General features: G+C 40.1%; 1 protein-coding gene across 3 annotated transcripts in view; it reads left to right on the top strand.

Moving 5' to 3' along the window:
- LOC135219611 (armadillo-like helical domain-containing protein 3) overlaps positions 1-17,713 on the top strand; it is a 166,240-nt gene that overhangs the window by 107,385 nt on the left and 41,142 nt on the right. For all 3 annotated transcript variants that reach the window (XM_064256515.1, XM_064256517.1, XM_064256516.1), the window contains exons 8-10: positions 6,292-6,531; positions 10,717-10,937; positions 16,281-16,513. In XM_064256515.1, coding sequence (XP_064112585.1) covers positions 6,292-6,531; positions 10,717-10,937; positions 16,281-16,513 — 694 coding nt within the window. The remainder of the gene's footprint in view (positions 1-6,291; positions 6,532-10,716; positions 10,938-16,280; positions 16,514-17,713) is intronic.

The following is a 17,713-nucleotide window of genomic DNA, read 5'->3' on the forward strand; positions in this document are numbered from 1 at the left end:
GGTGAAAGTTAGTGATTGTGCCTCTAGGCCTAGACCCCTGTCGGACTCCCAGGACTCAGGGAGTGGGCATGTCGAAAGCCGCAAGAGGGTTACGGGGGCTCCCCACCGATCTGGCGTCCCTACGGCAGGTCCTGTTGCAACTTCCCAGGCTGCCAAGGAGCGTGCTCAGGCGCGTATCCTTAAGGACTGTTTTTCGTCCTCCGAGGCGCCCTCCCCGCGCAAGGGGTGGAGTTCTCGGAAGGACTCGCGTCCGTTGAAAAGGACCTTTAGAGAGAAGGACGCTTCACGTCCTTTCTCTCCTCTTTCTTTGCGGTCGTCTCCTGAGTCGTATGACGCTCTTCCACCGCAGAAGAAATATAGGACGTCATCGGAGGATGACGCTGTGGAGTGGCCCAGTCGCTCTAAGGAGAGACAGGTAGCTGTCCCTGTGAGAAGGAAGAAGGCGTCCCCTCGCCCCTCATCTTCTCGCAGGCGCAGCCCTTCACCTGTTCAGGAATCTTCTCCTACGAGGAATATTCTCGTGTCCCTTCAAGGCCAGTTGGCTTCTTTGATGGCGAAGAAAGAAGTGGAGCCTAAGCGTAGAAAAGATACTAGACTGCCTGTCAAGAGATCGAAGCAGTCTCCTTCTCCCTATCCTCGTTCGTCTCTTTCTCCTGTTTTGTCGCCGCCTGCTGTTAGATCAGTGCCCCATCGCTCGCATAGTGCGTGTAACAAGACGCTTAAGCGGGATGTTGGTTTCTCCTCAGGATGCTCGGCAGGACACTTTTGAGGACACCCGGCAGGACGCTCGGCAGGAAGCTTTGGAGGACGCTCGGCAGAACGCTTCTGTTGACGCTCGTAGAGCCGCTTTTGTTAAGCGCTCGGAAGGACGCTTCTTTGGAAGTGCGCAAGGACGCTTCTGTAGAAGCTCGCCAGGATGCTTTGCGGGAAGCTCTGCGTCTTATTGCATCTCAAGACGCTTCTCAGGACGCTCGACGCTTTCAGGACGCTCGTCAAGATTCGCGCCACAAAGCTCGACAAGAGGTCCGTTTGGATGAGGAGGCTTCTTCGTCTAAACGTCAGAGGTCTCTTTTGAAAATTAGACCTGTAAGTCTTATGCCCCCTCCTTCTGCGCATTCGCCAGTTGCTCTCAGGGAGGAGGGAGAATTGAGTAGTCCTACGGATTCTGTAGAGGAAGATCAGCCGTCTTCTGCTTCAGTCTCGGACAACGAGGTTTTGGTTCGTCTTTTGCGCTCGTCGTTTGGAGACAAGTTCCAACCTTCTGCTCCTCGATCTCCTCCTTCTCAATTTTCCTCATCGAACTCCAGTAAGGCTCCTGAGTTTGTGGAAATGAAGACTTCCCTTTCCACTAAGAGGGCGTTCAAGAAGTTGCAGGACTGGATGGAGCGCAGGAAAGATCAGGGCAAGTCTACTTTTGCCCTGCCTCCCTCGAGACTCAGTGGAAAAGGGGGAGTTTGGTATGAGACCAAAGAGGAGGTGGGTGTGAGAATCCCTTCATCAGCACAAGGCGATTTTGCCAGTCTTGTGGATGCTCAGAGGAGGTCTCTACTTTCTTCAGCGAAGATTTCTTGGACCCCAACGGAGATGGATCATCATCTTAAAGGACTTCTGAGGACTCTGGAAGTCTTTAACTTTTTGGACTGGTGCTTGGGAGTGCTTGATGTTCGATCTAGGAGTCCGGACTCTATCAGTCTGGGGGAGCTGTCCAGTGTACTAACATGCATGGACAAGGCTGTCAGAGATGGTTCGGAGGAGTTGGTGTCGCACTTCGGTACGGGCCTGTTAAAGAAGAGAGCTCTTTTCTGTAATTTTACAGCAAAATCGGTGTCTCCTTCTCAGAGGGCAGAGTTGCTTTTTGCCCCTTTTTCGAACCATCTTTTCCCCCAGACCTTGGTTAAGGACCTTGCAATCAGCCTGCAAGAGAAGGCTACTCAGGACCTCCTAGCCCAGTCCGCCAGACGTCCCGCAGTCCCTTTGACGTCTTCGTCCGGACAAGTTCCTAGGAAGCTGAAGCCCTTTCGTGGGGCGCCTCCCTCGAGATCCGCTCCTCTGGGGAGAGTCCTTTCCAGAGGCAGAGCTTCTTTCAAGCCGAGAGGAAAGAAGTGAACATTTTGTCCTTCAGACACCAGTCGGAGCCAGACTGAAGTACTTTGCAGGAGCGTGGAGAGAGAGGGGTGCGGACATCTGGTCCCTCAAGATCTTAGAACAGGGGTACAAGATTCCCTTTATGGTACCTCCTCCTCTGTGCACAACTCCCAAGGGTCTTTCTCCTTCGTACCAGCGGGAAAAACAAATGATCTTATTCGACCTTCTAGACCAAGTGGTCGAAAAGAGAGCGGTGGAACAGGTCTTAGACCTGGGGTCACCAGGATTTTACAACAGACTTTTCCTGGTGTCAAAGCAGTTGACGGGATGGCATCCAGTCCTGGACGTGAGCAGGCTGAACCTTTTCATAGAAAAGAAAAAATTCAAGATGGAAACGCCTCAGTCTGTTCTAGGAGCCTTGAGACCGAGCGACTGGATGGTGTCCTTAGACCTGCAGGACGCATACTTTCACGTTCCTATCCACCCTCTCTCAAGAAAGTACCTGCGATTTGTGCTAAAAGGCAAAGTATGGCAATTCAGAGCGCTTTGTTTTGGATTAAGCACGGCCCCGATGGTGTTCACTATTCTGATGAAGAATGTAGCGAGATGGTTACATTCTTCAGGAATAAGGATCTCTCTTTATCGACGACTGGCTCGTCAGAGCGTCTTCAGAAGAGAGGTGTCTGAAGGACCTTCAGTTAACGTTAGCCTTGGCGAAGTCCCTGGGACTTCTGGTCAACCTCGGAAAGTCACATCTGACCCCAACACAGTCCATCGTGTATCTGGGGATTCAGATGGATTCAGTGGCTTTTCGAGCGTATCCGTCCCAGGAATGTCTGCAGCAAGGCTTAGAGAAAGTTTCAGCCTTCCTGGGGAAGGAAACTTGCTCGGTGAGGGAATGGATGAGTCTGCTGGGGACCATTTCCTCGCTGGAAAAGTTTGTTTCCCTGGGGAGACTGCACCTCAGACCTCTCCAATTTTTCCCAGCAGAAGAATGGAAGGTCAAGCAGGATCTAGAAGCAACCTTGAAGATCTCCAAGTCCATAAAGAGCCATTTAAGATGGTGGCTCGATCCAAACAAGTTTCTAGAGGGTTTGTCCCTAAAACTTCAGAGCCCCGACGTAGTGTTGTTTTCCGACGCGTCCACTTCAGGCTGGGGAGCAACACTAGGAGGGGAAGAAGTGTCAGGCGCCTGGAGGGGGGAACAGGTGTCTTGCCACATAAATCTGAAAGAATTAGCAGCGATTTTCCTAGCGCTCCAGTTCTTCGAAGAGAAGGTTACGCACCAAGTAGTCCAGGTCAACTCGGACAACACCACAGCCCTGGCCTATTTAAGAAAAGAGGGAGGCACACTTCCGACCCCTTTTTTGCCTGGCAAAAGAGATCCTGTTGTGGGCGCGAGCGAGGCAAATAACGATCCTTACAAGGTTCATCTCAGGGGTCCAGAATGTCCAGGCAGACCTTCTCAGTCGACAGGATCAGCTCCTGCCGACAGAATGGATTCTGCATCAGGAGGTTTGTCGGGATCTGTGGAAATTATGGGGACGTCCTTTAGTAGACCTATTTGCGACGTCGAGGACGAAGAGGCTTCCTCTTTATTGCTCCCCTGTTGTAGATCCAGGAGCGGTAGCTATAGACGCCCTTCTCTGGGACTGGACAGGCTTGGATCTGTATGCCTTCCCCCCGTTCAAGATCATGGGGGAGGTCATCAGGAAGTTTGCGGCTTCAGAGGGGACGAGGTTGACTTTAATCGCCCCACTTTGGCCTGCGAGAGAATGGTTCACGGAGGTCATGTCATTCCTTGTAGACTTCCCAAGGACACTGCCCTGGAGGAAAGATCTACTCAAACAGCCCCACTTCGAGAGGTATCACAAAAACCTCTCCGCTCTGTGTCTGACTGCGTTCAGACTATCGAAAAGTTGGCCAGAGCGAGAGGTTTTTCTAAATCAGTGTCAAAAGCGATCGCCAACGCAAGGAGGGCATCATCGCTTGCAGTATACCAGTCGAAGTGGGCTTCCTTCAGGGGTTGGTGTTGAAGGGAGGGAATTTCCTCTACTACGACCTCTGTGAGCCAGATAGCCGACTTCCTTCTGTACCTAAGGAATGTTCAGAAGTTAGCAGTCCCAACTATTAAGGGATATAGAAGCATGTTGTCAGCAGTCTTTCGACATAGAGGCCTGGATCTTGCTGACAACAGGGATCTTCATGATCTCTTGAGATCGTTTGAAACCACGAAGATAGTTCAGGCTAGGCTTCCTTCCTGGAACTTAGATGTTGTTTTAAGACATCTGATGTCAAGTCCGTTCGAGCCTCTCCACGCAGCGTCTCTTAAAAACTTGACTAGAAAGGCTCTTTTCCTAACTGCTCTGGCGACGGCGAAGAGAGTTAGCGAAATTCAGGCCATCAGTGAACATGTGGGCTTCAAAGGGGATAATGCTGTCTGCTCTTTGAGTCCCACGTTCTTGGCCAAGAACGAGAACCCGTCTAACCCTTGGCCCAAGAGCTTTGAGATCAAGGGAATGACGGACTTAGTTGGTCAAGAACCAGAGAGAGTCCTGTGTCCTGTTAGGGCTCTAAAATTTTATTTACAAAAAACGAAGGAAGTAAGAGGTCCTTCGGGTATTTTATGGTGCTCAGTGAAGAGACCAGATTTATCTTTATTGAAGAATGCACTGGCTTTTTTCCTAAGGGACATTATTAAAGAGGCTCATTCATCTTGCAAGAAGACTGATTTGAGCCTCCTGCGAGTTAATGCTCATGAAGTTAGAGCTGTTGCAACCTCGCTAGCATTCCAAAAGAATATGGCAATCAAGGACATTCTTGATGCCACCTTTTGGAGGAGCAACTCAGTATTCGCCTCACATTATTTAAGAGATGTGAGGACGACGTACGAGAACTGCTGTTCTCTAGGGCCATACATTTCTGGAGACATAGTTTTGGGGGCTGGAAGTAGCTCTTTTCCTATCCTCTAGGTAATGGTTAGGTATAGTTTTTATTTGCGTTTTTTGGTTGTTGGGTAGATCCTCAGAGATCTTCCAATCATTTAGTTTAACTTAAATTTGGTTTTGCTTAGTTAGTCAGGTGGTGGTTTTTTGCTTCATTGCCCTCATATGTATGGTCATAAGGTCTGGTCAAATTGTGGTCATGCCCCCGTTGACAGATCATCTAGAGCGCACCAGCATTACAGGTCCCTACCTCGCTGGCAACTCTATTAAAGCAGAGGCAGACTTGGGTGACAGTAATCACGAAGTCAGCTATGCTAACAGGTAAGGAACCAAGATGTCTATCATCTACATAGATTTGTTTCCTAAAATCCTATTCTGTCTCTTCCCACCCTCCAAAGGTGGGATTCAGCTATATATATATCTGACAGGTAAGTTTCATGAACAAAATGTTATTGTTATAATACAATTAAGTTTGTTCATACTTACCTGGCAGATATATATAATTAAGTGCCCATACGCGCTGCTCTGTGAGCAAGAGCCCTCAGGAGACAGTGGCATTAAAAATCTGAATAGAAAATGGGAATGGTTCCTGATATCCGCCTCCCAGCGGCGGGAATGGGTACTACCACCTGGCCGCCCACTGCGTGTGCCGCGAGTTTTGAAATTCTGTCGGACGTCAGAGAATACAGCTATATACAGTGGACCCCCCGTATTCGCGTTCTCCAGATTCGCGGACTCACACATTCGCGGATTTCTCTTGGGAACGTTTCCCTGCATTATTCGCGGAAAATTCGCGCATTCGCGGTATTTTTCTATGATAAATATCCACAAATTCCTGGTTTTTTTTTATGAATTTCATCATAAAATGCACTTTTTGTGATAAAACTATTAAAAAAACCATGTATAAAAATTTTTAGTGGGTTTTTCTTGAGTTTTAACTAACAAAATAGGCTGTTTTTAGCATTTTTATAGGGGTTCCAAACATTCGCGGATTCTAACTATTCACGGGGGGGTCTGGTACGCATCCCCCGCGAATACGGGGGGACCACTGTATATATCTGCCAGGTAAGTATGAACAAACTTAATTGTATTATAACAATAACATATTTGAAGGTGATCTTACATGCAGAAATATACAGTATGTATTAAGTAATTGGTGAAGACTGAGACTACAGGTTTCTTTGCCATGGTCAATAAACCTATTTTAAAGAATTATGTGTGTGAAGGCCAAATAGTTATGTTTAATATTTTTATATTTCAGATCAAACGACTCATTCTTGCTTGCCTTGTATGAGGCAGTCCACCTGAATCGAAACTTCATCACAGCCTTAACTACCGCTACTGATCCTTCTACTCCCCCATCACCTGCTAATACTCTTGACCGGGGCATTACTCCACCAACGCCTGATTCACCAACAGCGCCTAATCAGACTCCACAAACTGTAGAAATGGAAGCCTCTGTTCAACCAACAAATTTGCTTGTAACATTCCTAGAGTACTGGTGAGTTGGTCTTGACTATTTAAAATCTGTCATTAACAATGTTATAGGTAGTATATATTGTAGCCTAATTATTTGTAGGGGTCACAGCTACATAAAAAGAAACAAAAGTTATATTAACCTGGTGATCAGGCTTTCCAGGATGTAATGCTTTTTAATCACATGGTAGGTATTTTTGAGGAATTTGTAGGTCAGTTTAGTTGAATTCTTTTGAAATGAAAGTTATATAGATGATTGAGCAATATACTTTTAAATGAAGCAAAAGTCAAATTCTTTTGAAAAGAAAGTTATAGATGATTGAGCAAAGTACTTTTAAATGAAGCAAAAGTCATACCTGTTATTTTTTGAAGAAAAGAAACCATTACTCCAAGGATGTAGTGAGTTAGAAGATAAAGATCTGTTTCTTCTCATCTGGCTGGAAAGTATTTCAAAATATGTGAAAGGAAATAGAGGGGAAAAGTAGGTTATAAGAGATAGTCTGATGTGAAAAAGGGAAAAATATGTGGAACTACAGAAAGAAAAATTTTAATTATATCACGAAAATGCTGCCCAAGGGGTAGTTACATGTAAAACAAGTGTAAATACAAATGTGTTCAAGGTAAGTGCTGTAAGTATTTTTATTTTAAGAAACCTGCTACTTATAATTTCCCATATTCATGGTCACTAGATTTTCTTTGTTGACCATTCTTCATAACAGAAAAAAGCAGCATGCAGTAGAATGCACATAGGTAGGTCGGTACATGCCCCCCCTGGCTGTAAATGAACCACCAGTCAGGTAATCACTTTTTCTTGTCATGATGGAGGTTTCATCTCAGATTTTCTAGAATTTTCTGTTAGAACGGTCTTAATTCACCTTTGTGTATCCTTATTTCATTTCATTAGATTTCGTATTTTGTTTTGGTAAAGAAAGAGGAATTGCTGTGTATTTTCTGTTGACCAGCAAGCCAGCAAAGTTATTTTTGCTCTTCAGATCATTTATTCTTGGCAGAGTAGTGTATGTACTGGTTCCCTTGCCTTTGTGGGCAGTATTGCATTGTTAAGCTAGATTTCCCTGTTTGTGCTTATATTTTTTGGAATTACTAAGAGCTATATTAGACTAGTTAGCTCCAATGTGGTTTTTTTTTTTTTTTTTTTTTTTTTTTTTTTTCCTTTATAATTTATTTGGAAATTTAGGGAAAAGTATTTAGATTTTGAAAGTTTTTGCCTTGTAGGTAGCTTGAGAAGAAAGGGTTATTCCCTTAATTCTCATTACATAAATTTGACATTTGTTAGGTTTTTATCATCTATTGGCACCTGCAATTAGTTTTTTTTTTTTTTAGTTTATTATGTGTGAGTTTATTGCCTTTTACTTTGATGAGTTGTATCCTGTTGACTTTTGCCTTAATTTTTGTTCTTCTCTCAACAACAAATTGGTCTTTCAGTATTTAAGGAAAGCCTTTTTCTTTGGTGTGCTGTTTATTGTATGCCTATGTAGTTATTGCACAAGTGCTTAGTTCTGCCAGAGTTTTGCATCATATAAACTGATGCATGTGATTTTTTAATATGTGCAAACTTGGGATTTTCAGTGCATTGTATCGCTTCATTTTGTTGAAGATACCATAATATAGATATGTTGCTTTGCCCTGTAAACCATGTAACATTTATGTGCAGCATTGACATGGACCTGCATGAGTTGTGTTGTAATTGTAAGGCTCGGGTCCTTATTAGCGGCATTGACACGTACTTACACGAGTTGTGTTGTAATTGTCAGGCCCAGGACTGCGAACCCTACCTACTTCTAGTACTTGCTGAGAGTGGGATAAGAACCAAGGTGTTTGTTATCTTTTCTGATTATCTTATCAGAGGTATGCTAAGGACCATTTAGTGGAAATATCTCATCCTTTTGCTTCACTTGTGACTTAAGGAGGCTTCTTCGAAGTGACTCCTCTTATGTGATGCTCCCCTCTTGTAGTTGCAGACCCTTGTGCTAGAACCAGTATCTCCTCTTACCATAGTTCCAGATTGCCTTGCCTTTTGGCAAATTAATTGATGCAAATAAAGAATTCATCCAAACTACTGTTCCTGTAGTATGCATATACTTCTTTTTGTCATTTGGTTGCTGAGATTCTGGTGTTTCCTGTGCTTCAGGAGTACATAGGAAGACCCCATGGTAACACAGTGAATGTATCTCCTTCACTAGACTAAGGCTGTTTCAGTAACAGTGGTAGTTGAGGTTCCCCATAGTAACTTAGACCATCCATAGAAGTCGGCCCCTGTTGTATAAAGATCAAATGGGAGTTGGCAGATTGTTAGGTTGCCAGAAAGAGTTGTGCAGATCAACAGAGGGAATATCATGATGTACCTGAAGAGATATTGAGATGATTGTGAAATTATGTGTAGTCGTTCTTCAGTAGTCTTGTAGACTGCTAATCTTTGGTTTCAGGAGCTGACCCATATAGGAAGATTGAAGGAACCTGGGTTCAGGGTGGCAGCAGCCCATAGGATCACAGGAAGCCTTTTGATTTTTCCGGTGCTAGAAGCCATGACTGTCACCTTCAAGATTCAAAACCATAATGCCATGACTGTAACCTTCAAGATTCAAAACCATAATAGTATTATTTTGCAACGGCATCCTGCTGCATCTCGAAGAACTGTATACTGTATGTTGCTCTTACACAGGACAAACCTTCGGTCTTAACAATAGGATAATCTTCTTGCACCAGCTGGAAACCGGTTAAAAGCAATCAAAGATTGTAAAGCAAGGAATCTGTGGCATCTGGCAACTCATACATATACGAGGTGGAAGCTGGTCACTGACCAGGCATAGAATCTCATGACGCATCAGTCTTTCTTTGACCACCTTAGAGAGTAGTCGCTTGCGCTCTCCTTCCCAGCGGGTTGCTTTGTTTGCCCATGTTTTCTTTCAGTGTGTTTGTGTGTGTGTTCCTTGCTTATCATGGAGTCCTCCAATTCTTCTAGGCCTTGTCAACGTATGTGCTGGGGCATTCAGGGATTTTTGTGCTCCAGGTTTTTGGATGCTACCATTACAGACCCCCATACTACATGCAGTAGGTGTCAATCCAATTTTTGTACCATGACTAATCCTTGCCCGGTTCTTATCCATGGGTAACGGAAGTGAGTAGAGAAGGTTATATACATACTACTCCTATTCTCCAGTCAGTCAAGATTTTGTCACATCAGAAAACAGAAATGTTGTGCCCTAGAAGACTAAGACAATGATAAATAAGCAAGTTATAGAGTAAGTAACAGAGGGTTCTATATCTCCTCATAAAGAGAAAAATGATAGGGGGATGTTATACTGTCATTGATCTCAGACTGTTAACTATTTATCTGCCTGAAATGTCCTTCAAGATAAATATGGAGTTAGTTCAACACTCCTTCAGGAGGGGAGGCTTCCTAACTTAGTCTTGAGGGATGCATACTTTCATATTCCCTGACATTCGTCTCCCATTTCATATACTTTATTCACACTTCAATACACATAAGATTTCCTTTGTCTAATGCTATCTATTGTCCTTTAGCTTTCAATATTCCTGCTTGTTTTTACATTACGTCATGCCCCTGTCACCTCAACAAAGCTTCTGACACTCGCTACTCAAAATGACTAAACAGTAGGTTTCCAACTCCTTTAAAGTTGTTGGTAAAGGGGAAGTAAAGTTTATTTCTTTCTGTAGCTTTCAATAACCCTGTAAACTTTATCTCAAACCAAAATTAGTTTTTGTGCGTTTGTATGAATATCCATGCAGAGGCAGCAGCATTCAAAAACCCCTTTCCTCCGGATCTGCCAGTTATATGTTACTGTTTTGTTTAATTGAGTTTGGTGTGAAGGGTAAATTTGTGTATCAATTTTGTGAACAATTACAAGATAGGTATAGTTACTATGTGTGGAAAAATTTTATTTTTTGTAAATACATTTTTTACAAACTTACCAGTATGAGTTTGATCAGTAAATTCTCTATTATTAAACTGGTTAATGGAAACATTATTCATTTAGAGAGTAGATTGATAGCTTAAGGCATACCCTTCAGTACCTAAAACAGGTCATAAATACTATCTTGCTCTCAAATGTCAATACTTTTTATGGTAACATCTTTTGTGATGAGTGAGACTGAAAATAATGTGTTTGCTTTTCAACAATCTTTTCCACAGTTACCTGTATTAATAATTGATTTTTATGCATTTACCTAGTTCCATAGTGATGCAAGATACAAAGACAGAAGAAAGCCTGAATAATGTGAAGCTGTGTTTTGTGATTATTACCTGTATAGCGGAAGATCAGTACTGCAATCTTCTTCTACATGATGCCAACCTTGTTTTCACTGTTCCTCTTCACCGTCTTCCTATGAGACATCGGAAAGTCATTCCAGAAAAAACGCCTCATGCTCGACCGTTAGCTTGTGCAGTTTTAGGTAAGAGAGCTTTTCTACTGCTGTAAGTTAGAAAGGAAATTGCCATGAAAAAAATAAAGATTAGTCCATAATATTGAAGACTTAGTTTTACATAAGTCTGTAAGTCTAAGGAGGCTGGAGGTAGCTCATGTGATATTGATATGCTCTTTCATGTGCTGTAATTTTTTTTATCTTTTTATCCCTATTTTTTTATATGTTCAATGCTTGGTTCTTACTACTACTTGTTGTCAGTGCCAAGTTCTAACTTCCTATTCCACTTACACTGTATTCGGTAGCATTCAATAGCAGCCTAGATCTCCCCCCTCCCGCCCTTCCAGACCAAGGCAGTCTGCTAGTACAACTGTCTCCTGGAAGCAAATTTCTTGTAGCTGTGATGTGGGGGTAGTCCTCTCAGCCAAGTTTCCTCATAGCACTGCAACTCTCCCAGATGCAACTCTAGTTGCTACCTTAGTTGAAATAACTCGCAAACCTTCAGTATTTCCAGGATTGAAGTTAGTTCAAGATATGCATTCTTCCAGGTCTTTGAGTTTTGGAATCCTGAGTTTTGCACCAACTAACAGTCTGTCAGTAAGCAACAGGAAATAGATCACAGTGAACAGGAAGCCAAATAACTTCCTGGAACTGAGGGCAGTATTCCTGGCTCTTCATTTGTTCACAGAGATATACATTGCAGGTTTTAGTCGTCACTACAGTTGCTACTTCATGAACCATTAAATTACAAGATCAGTTCCTATTTTTCAGCTGCCAATGAGACCTTTATTTGTTGTGTTGATGGGATGCAACAACTATTTGGAATTGAAAATAGTATTAACGTGGATGATTTTGCTATGTATCACACAGCATCCATCATGAGACATGCTAAACGTATCATTGTTAATTTGGAAATAAAAGTAGACACATGCTTCATCATTAAGTTACCAGTTCTCCATAGAAAAAACATAGCAGTGGTGTTCTGGACTTGAAAATTAGAGGTCATCACATGCATTGATCAGACAACAAAATTCTTACAATTCGTCTTTGATTCATTTTAAAAAGTCCATTTAGTCTATATAAAAGCAAATGTAAAAATTGCATTAAGTTAATGAAAAAAAATTCTCAAATCACAACAAATTGGGGAGCTGACGGGGCAACCTTGACATTAATGTTCAAAGCAACTATCATGTCTTCTAGATTACGGTTGCCTGATATACATTCAGCCTCAGATACAACTTTGAATACTGGAGCTTCAAAATTTTCAAACTTCCAACTCAAGTTGAAAATGGTGAATCAACTCCTAACCTTAAAACTCCAAGAAATGGAGGAAAAGATCAGGAAAGAATACGTGCAGAGAATAAAGGCAACACTCAAGTCAGAACTCAACTTTGGAAACATGGTGAAAGCCATAAATGCCTGGACATTGCCAATAATCAGGTACAGCATTGGAATAGTGGAGTGGAATAATTCACAGCTCTGCATCATAGATGAAAGGACTTAGAGCAAATGTAGACAGGCTATACACACTGCTTAGAGAAGGAAGAAGAGCCCTATACAGCATAGGAGATTATGTCAAACACCAAAAGCTGAATGATGGGATAGTATTTGAAGACCAGTGAGGATGAATGGCAGAGAAGTATTGGGAGGAAGGCCTGATTAAGGAGAATGAAGACCTCAGAAGTATTTAAAGATAGAGAAACAAAGAGCAGAATAGAAGAATGGCACAGGAAACCCATGCATGGACAGTTCATAAGACAAAGAATTGTCCAACAATGAAACATAGCACCTCAGCTGCGTGGTTGGTATGGTATTGGCGTCCCACCTCGGTAGTCGTGGGTTTGATTCTCGACCATTCCATTGAGGAGTGAGAGATGTGTATTTCTGGTGATAGAAGTTCACTCTCGACGTGGTTCAGAAGTCACGTAAAGCCGATGGTCCCGTTGCTGAATAACCACTGGTTCCATGCAACATAAAAGCACCATACAAATAATGAAACATAGCAATGGTTCCAGAGTGGGGAACTCAAGAAAGAAGCAGAACAAACAGTAATGGCACCACAAAGATTATGCCCTAAGAATAAGGTGTATCCAAAGAACAATAAATGGAACCAGTATCTCATTCAAGTGTAGGAAATACATTTGAAAAGAAGAGACCATATACCTCATTCCAAGCAAATATTCAGCAAAGGCACAGGTTCAGTGGAAAAAGACAAAAAGCCCTCCACTTGAGACTGTGCAAGAAATATCAGATAGCATGGAGCAGCAAGTGGTAAAAACACCAGCTTTATGGAATAGTAGAAAACAAGGAGCAAATTTACTCGATGGACTACAGTATCAGAATGGTCAGGGTGATGTAAGCATGTCGGCCAGACCTGACTGATCAACAAAACTAAGAACAAAGTGTCACTCATAGATGTTGCAGTACCGTGTGAAGACCAGAGTATGGGTTGAGAAGGCTATGAGATGCCAGAGGAGGTAGTGCCCATAATCACTGGAAGGCTAGGCATGATATTAAGATATCCAGAGTGAAACTTGAATAAACTGAAAATTGATGTAACCAAACTCATGCAGAAAACCATGCAACTAGAAAAACACTTATATAAGAAAAGTGATGGACTCTTTAAGGAAGCAGGATGTAACACAGAACCCCCACACTTTTAACAACCAAGTCTGGATATAATGTTATAGAACAAAAACAATTTAATAATGATGGTAGTGGTAATTGCCTGCCAGGAATTGCTAGGCTACATCTAGTTTGAATATAATAACGATATTCATTTTCAATTATTTCATTAGAATTGCCTGCCTTTCAACCTTTTCACTCTCTATTTGCAGTTATCACTTATGCTGTCAGAAACTATGAAGTGATACCATAATGTAGTTTATTAAGAGATTCCCACTAGTTACAGGGTATTTAGTGCCTGAAAGAAACTATTCCATAATTCATTTGTATATTGAATAATGTTTCTTGGTTAACCCTCTTACACTGAAGCCCTAAAAATCAAAACCTCTCCTGTATGCCGAGGGGGGTTTTGGAGTGAGCACGGAAGCGGAAAAAATAATTTTTTCAAAAAATCACAGCGCGCTTAGTTTTGAAGATTAAGAGTTCATTTTTGGCTCCTTTTTTTTGTCAGTGCCTGAAGTTTAGTATGCAACCATCAGAAATGAAAAAAAAATCATTATCATATGTAAATAATGCAATATATGGTAGCGAAAAAAAAAATTCATCCATAATTGTATTCAAATCGCGCTGTGCGAAAAACGATTAAAGCTAACGAGTTACTTTCTTTTTCGTTGTATTGTACACTAATTTGCAATCATTTTGATATATAATACATTGTAAAAAGATAAAAGCAACACCGGAAAAATATTATCACAAAATGATCCACGAATTTGTAACGCACGGATGTAAAAAAATTTTTTTTTCAAAAAATTCACCGTAAATCTAAATATTGTTCTAGAGACTTCCAATTTGTTTCAAAATGAAGAAAAATGATTGAATATTACGATACTGTAAGAGTTTTAGATTAGAATTGCAGATTTCGACCATTTCGGACGAGTAAAAATTGACCGAATGTCGAAATTTTTATATATACAACCTTCAATTATTTTTTGTTGTATTCTTCATGATTTTGCGCACATTTTCATATAAGAAACTATAAAATGGCTAATATGAAAAGGAGCAAATATTAGGCTAATGCGACGTACGTATTTCAGAGATTTTCAGCCGCAAATCGGCGCGCGGAGGAAAAGAAAGTTTTTTTTTTTTAAATTCACCATAATTCTAAATATTGTGTTAGACACTTCGAATTTGTTTCAAAATGAAGATAAATGACTGTATATTACTAGATTGTAAGAGTTTTAGCTTACAATTGCGTTTTTCAACTATTTCGGTAGAGTCAAATTTGACCAAACGTGGTTTTTTTTCTATTTATCGTGATTTATATGCAAATATTTAGAAAAAAGAGAAAAGCTACAATCTTCAATCATTTTTAGTTGTATTCTACATGAAATTGCGCAATTTTTATATATAAAACTTTATGTAACAGCTAATATTAAATGGTGCAAACATTTCGACAATCGCACGAAAAAAATTCTGATTTTTTCGGAAGTTACCGCTCGGACGTAAGGAAAATGTTTTGTTTTTTTCATAAATTCACCATAAATCGAAATATTGTGCTAAAGACTTCCAAATTCATTGCAAAATTAAGGTAAATGATTGAATATTACTAGAATATAAGAGTTTTAGCTTACAATTGCATTTTTCGACCATTTCGGTAGAGTCAAAGTTGACCGAATGTTCAAATTTTTGCACTTAACGTTGTTTATATGAAAATATTTCAAAACTGATAAAAGCTAGAACCATGGGTTGTTTTTAGTTGTATTGTGCATGACATTGCGCACATTTCCATATATAAAACTTTATGTAACGGCAAATTGAAAATGGTGCAAACATTAGGACAATCACTCGAAAAAATTTATCGGAAGAGTTACCGCGTGTACGTAAGGAAAAAGTTTTTTCGTAAATTCACCATAAATCGAAATATTGTGCTAGAGACATCCAATTTGTTGCAAAATGAAGGCAAATGATTGGATATTACTAGAATATAAGAGTTTTAGCTTACAATTGCGTTTTTCGACCATTTTGGTAGAGTCAAATTAGACCGAAGGTTGAAATTTTGGCACTTAGTGTTATTTATATGAAAATATTTCAAAACTGATAAAAGCTACAATCATGAGTATTTTTTTGTTGTATTCTACATGAAATTGCACACATTTTCATATATAATACTCCATGTATCGGATAATTTAAAATGGTGCAAAAATGATGTCAAAGTGACGAAATAATTTTTTAGATGTGTCACTGATACTTTTTAGTGCGATATGAAAGAAATTCGCGCTTGCGCGCCTGCTTAGCGATTGTAAACAAAACAACGCCTTGATCCGTGAACTCCCAGCATCCCCCAAGGCGCGTGATTCAAAAGTTTTCGGCTGGAAGGCCTATAAGTATTTTTCCGCGAATTTAAAAAAAAAGCTTTTTTAAGTCGACATATGATACGTCCAATCGGCATACGGGAGACATTTTGACTCGACGTTTAATACGTCCAATTGGCGTAAGAGGGTTAACCATGTTTCAAGAAATAAGATGTTTATAATTTATGGATCATGGAGTTTTTTTTTTCTTTCTTTTTTACAACCCCACTGATATGTAAGGTTTGCTTACGTCATAAAAAAAGTTTTAAGTTCTTAATGATAATTTTTAATTTTACTTATCATTTATATATGCTTATTTAGGTATTAATGAGCTTACTCAAGTCTAGCCCTTGAAAATTTCAAAAACATTAAAACCTCTTCTTTCCTTTCCTGACAGATGTTATGGTAGAGTTTATGATGTCACATATGATGAAAAAACTTCCAATTGAGCTCTTCCTTCAAAATGTAAGCATCATCCACAGATTGTTATGTTACCAGAAGCGTAATTCAGTAAGATTACCTTACAACTGGAAGGACCTTTGGGCAGCACTCATTGCTTTGGCAAAGTTTCTTGTGGCCAATGAGTCATACTTGGCAAAGAAAATGAACATATTCAACTTAGCACATCAGGTTGGTAAAACTTTTGTCATAAGTTTCTTATCCTGTGCATTGGAATTTTATTGTAAAAAAAAGGTATGTAATTTTAATTATAACATATCTTATATATTCACGTATCCTGCGACTTTTGAAGTGCAATATGTATTCACATATTAGTACCATACTATAAAATACAAACAACGAATATGCATCTTTTCCATGGTTCTCCTAGAAATTTATGCTTTACTTTACTATATCTAATAATATGGTATGTATTCTCATGTTACTACAGGTACAGAATCCTTTATCCAAAATCCTTATGTGGGGTCAGGATCATAATCATCACTACTGCAATAAAAACATTTTTTCTTTATTTCATATTTTTTTATTATATTTATTTATTCATTGCTGTTTACTATTTATATTAATATTAACCCTTTAACGCCGATTGGTCGTATTAAACGTCGATATAAAAAAGGTTTTTTAAAAATTTGCGGAAAAATAGTTATAGGCCTACTCAGCGAAAACTTTTGAATCACATGCCTTAGGGGATGAGGGGAGCTCACGGATCAAGGCGTTGTTTTCTTTACAATCATTACAGAGGCGCAAGCGCAAATTTCTTTCTTATCGCACTAAAAAGTATCAGCGACACATCTCAGAAATTATTTTGTCACTTTGACACAATTTTTGCACCATTTTAAATTAGCCGTTACATGGAAATGTGCCCAATTTCATGTAGAATACAACTAAAAACAACTCATGGTTGTAGCTTTTATCAGTTTTGAAATATTTTCATATAAATAACGATAAGTGCAAAAATTTCAACCTTCGGTCTACTTTGACTCTACCGAAATGGTCGAAAAACGCAATTGTAAGCTAAAACTCTTATATTATTGTAATATTCAATCATTTACTTTCATTTTTCAACTCATTGAGAGTCTCTAGCACAATATTTTGATTTATGGTGAATTTATGAAAAAAAACTTTTTCCTTACGTCCGCGCGGTAACTCTTCCGAAAAAATCATAAATTTTTTCGTCTGATTGTTGTAATGTTTGCACCATTTTAAATTAGCCATTACATAAAGTTTTATATATGGAAATGTGCACAATTTTATGTAGAATACAAATAAAAGCAACCCATGGTTGTAGCTTTTATCAGTTTTGAAATATTTTCATATAAATAACGATAAGTGCCAAAATTTGAACATTCGGTCAACTTTGACTCGACCGAA

The sequence above is a fragment of the Macrobrachium nipponense genome, chromosome 1, assembly GCF_015104395.2.
Source record: "Macrobrachium nipponense isolate FS-2020 chromosome 1, ASM1510439v2, whole genome shotgun sequence".
In the NCBI taxonomy this organism is placed as follows: Eukaryota; Metazoa; Arthropoda; class Malacostraca; order Decapoda; family Palaemonidae; genus Macrobrachium; species Macrobrachium nipponense.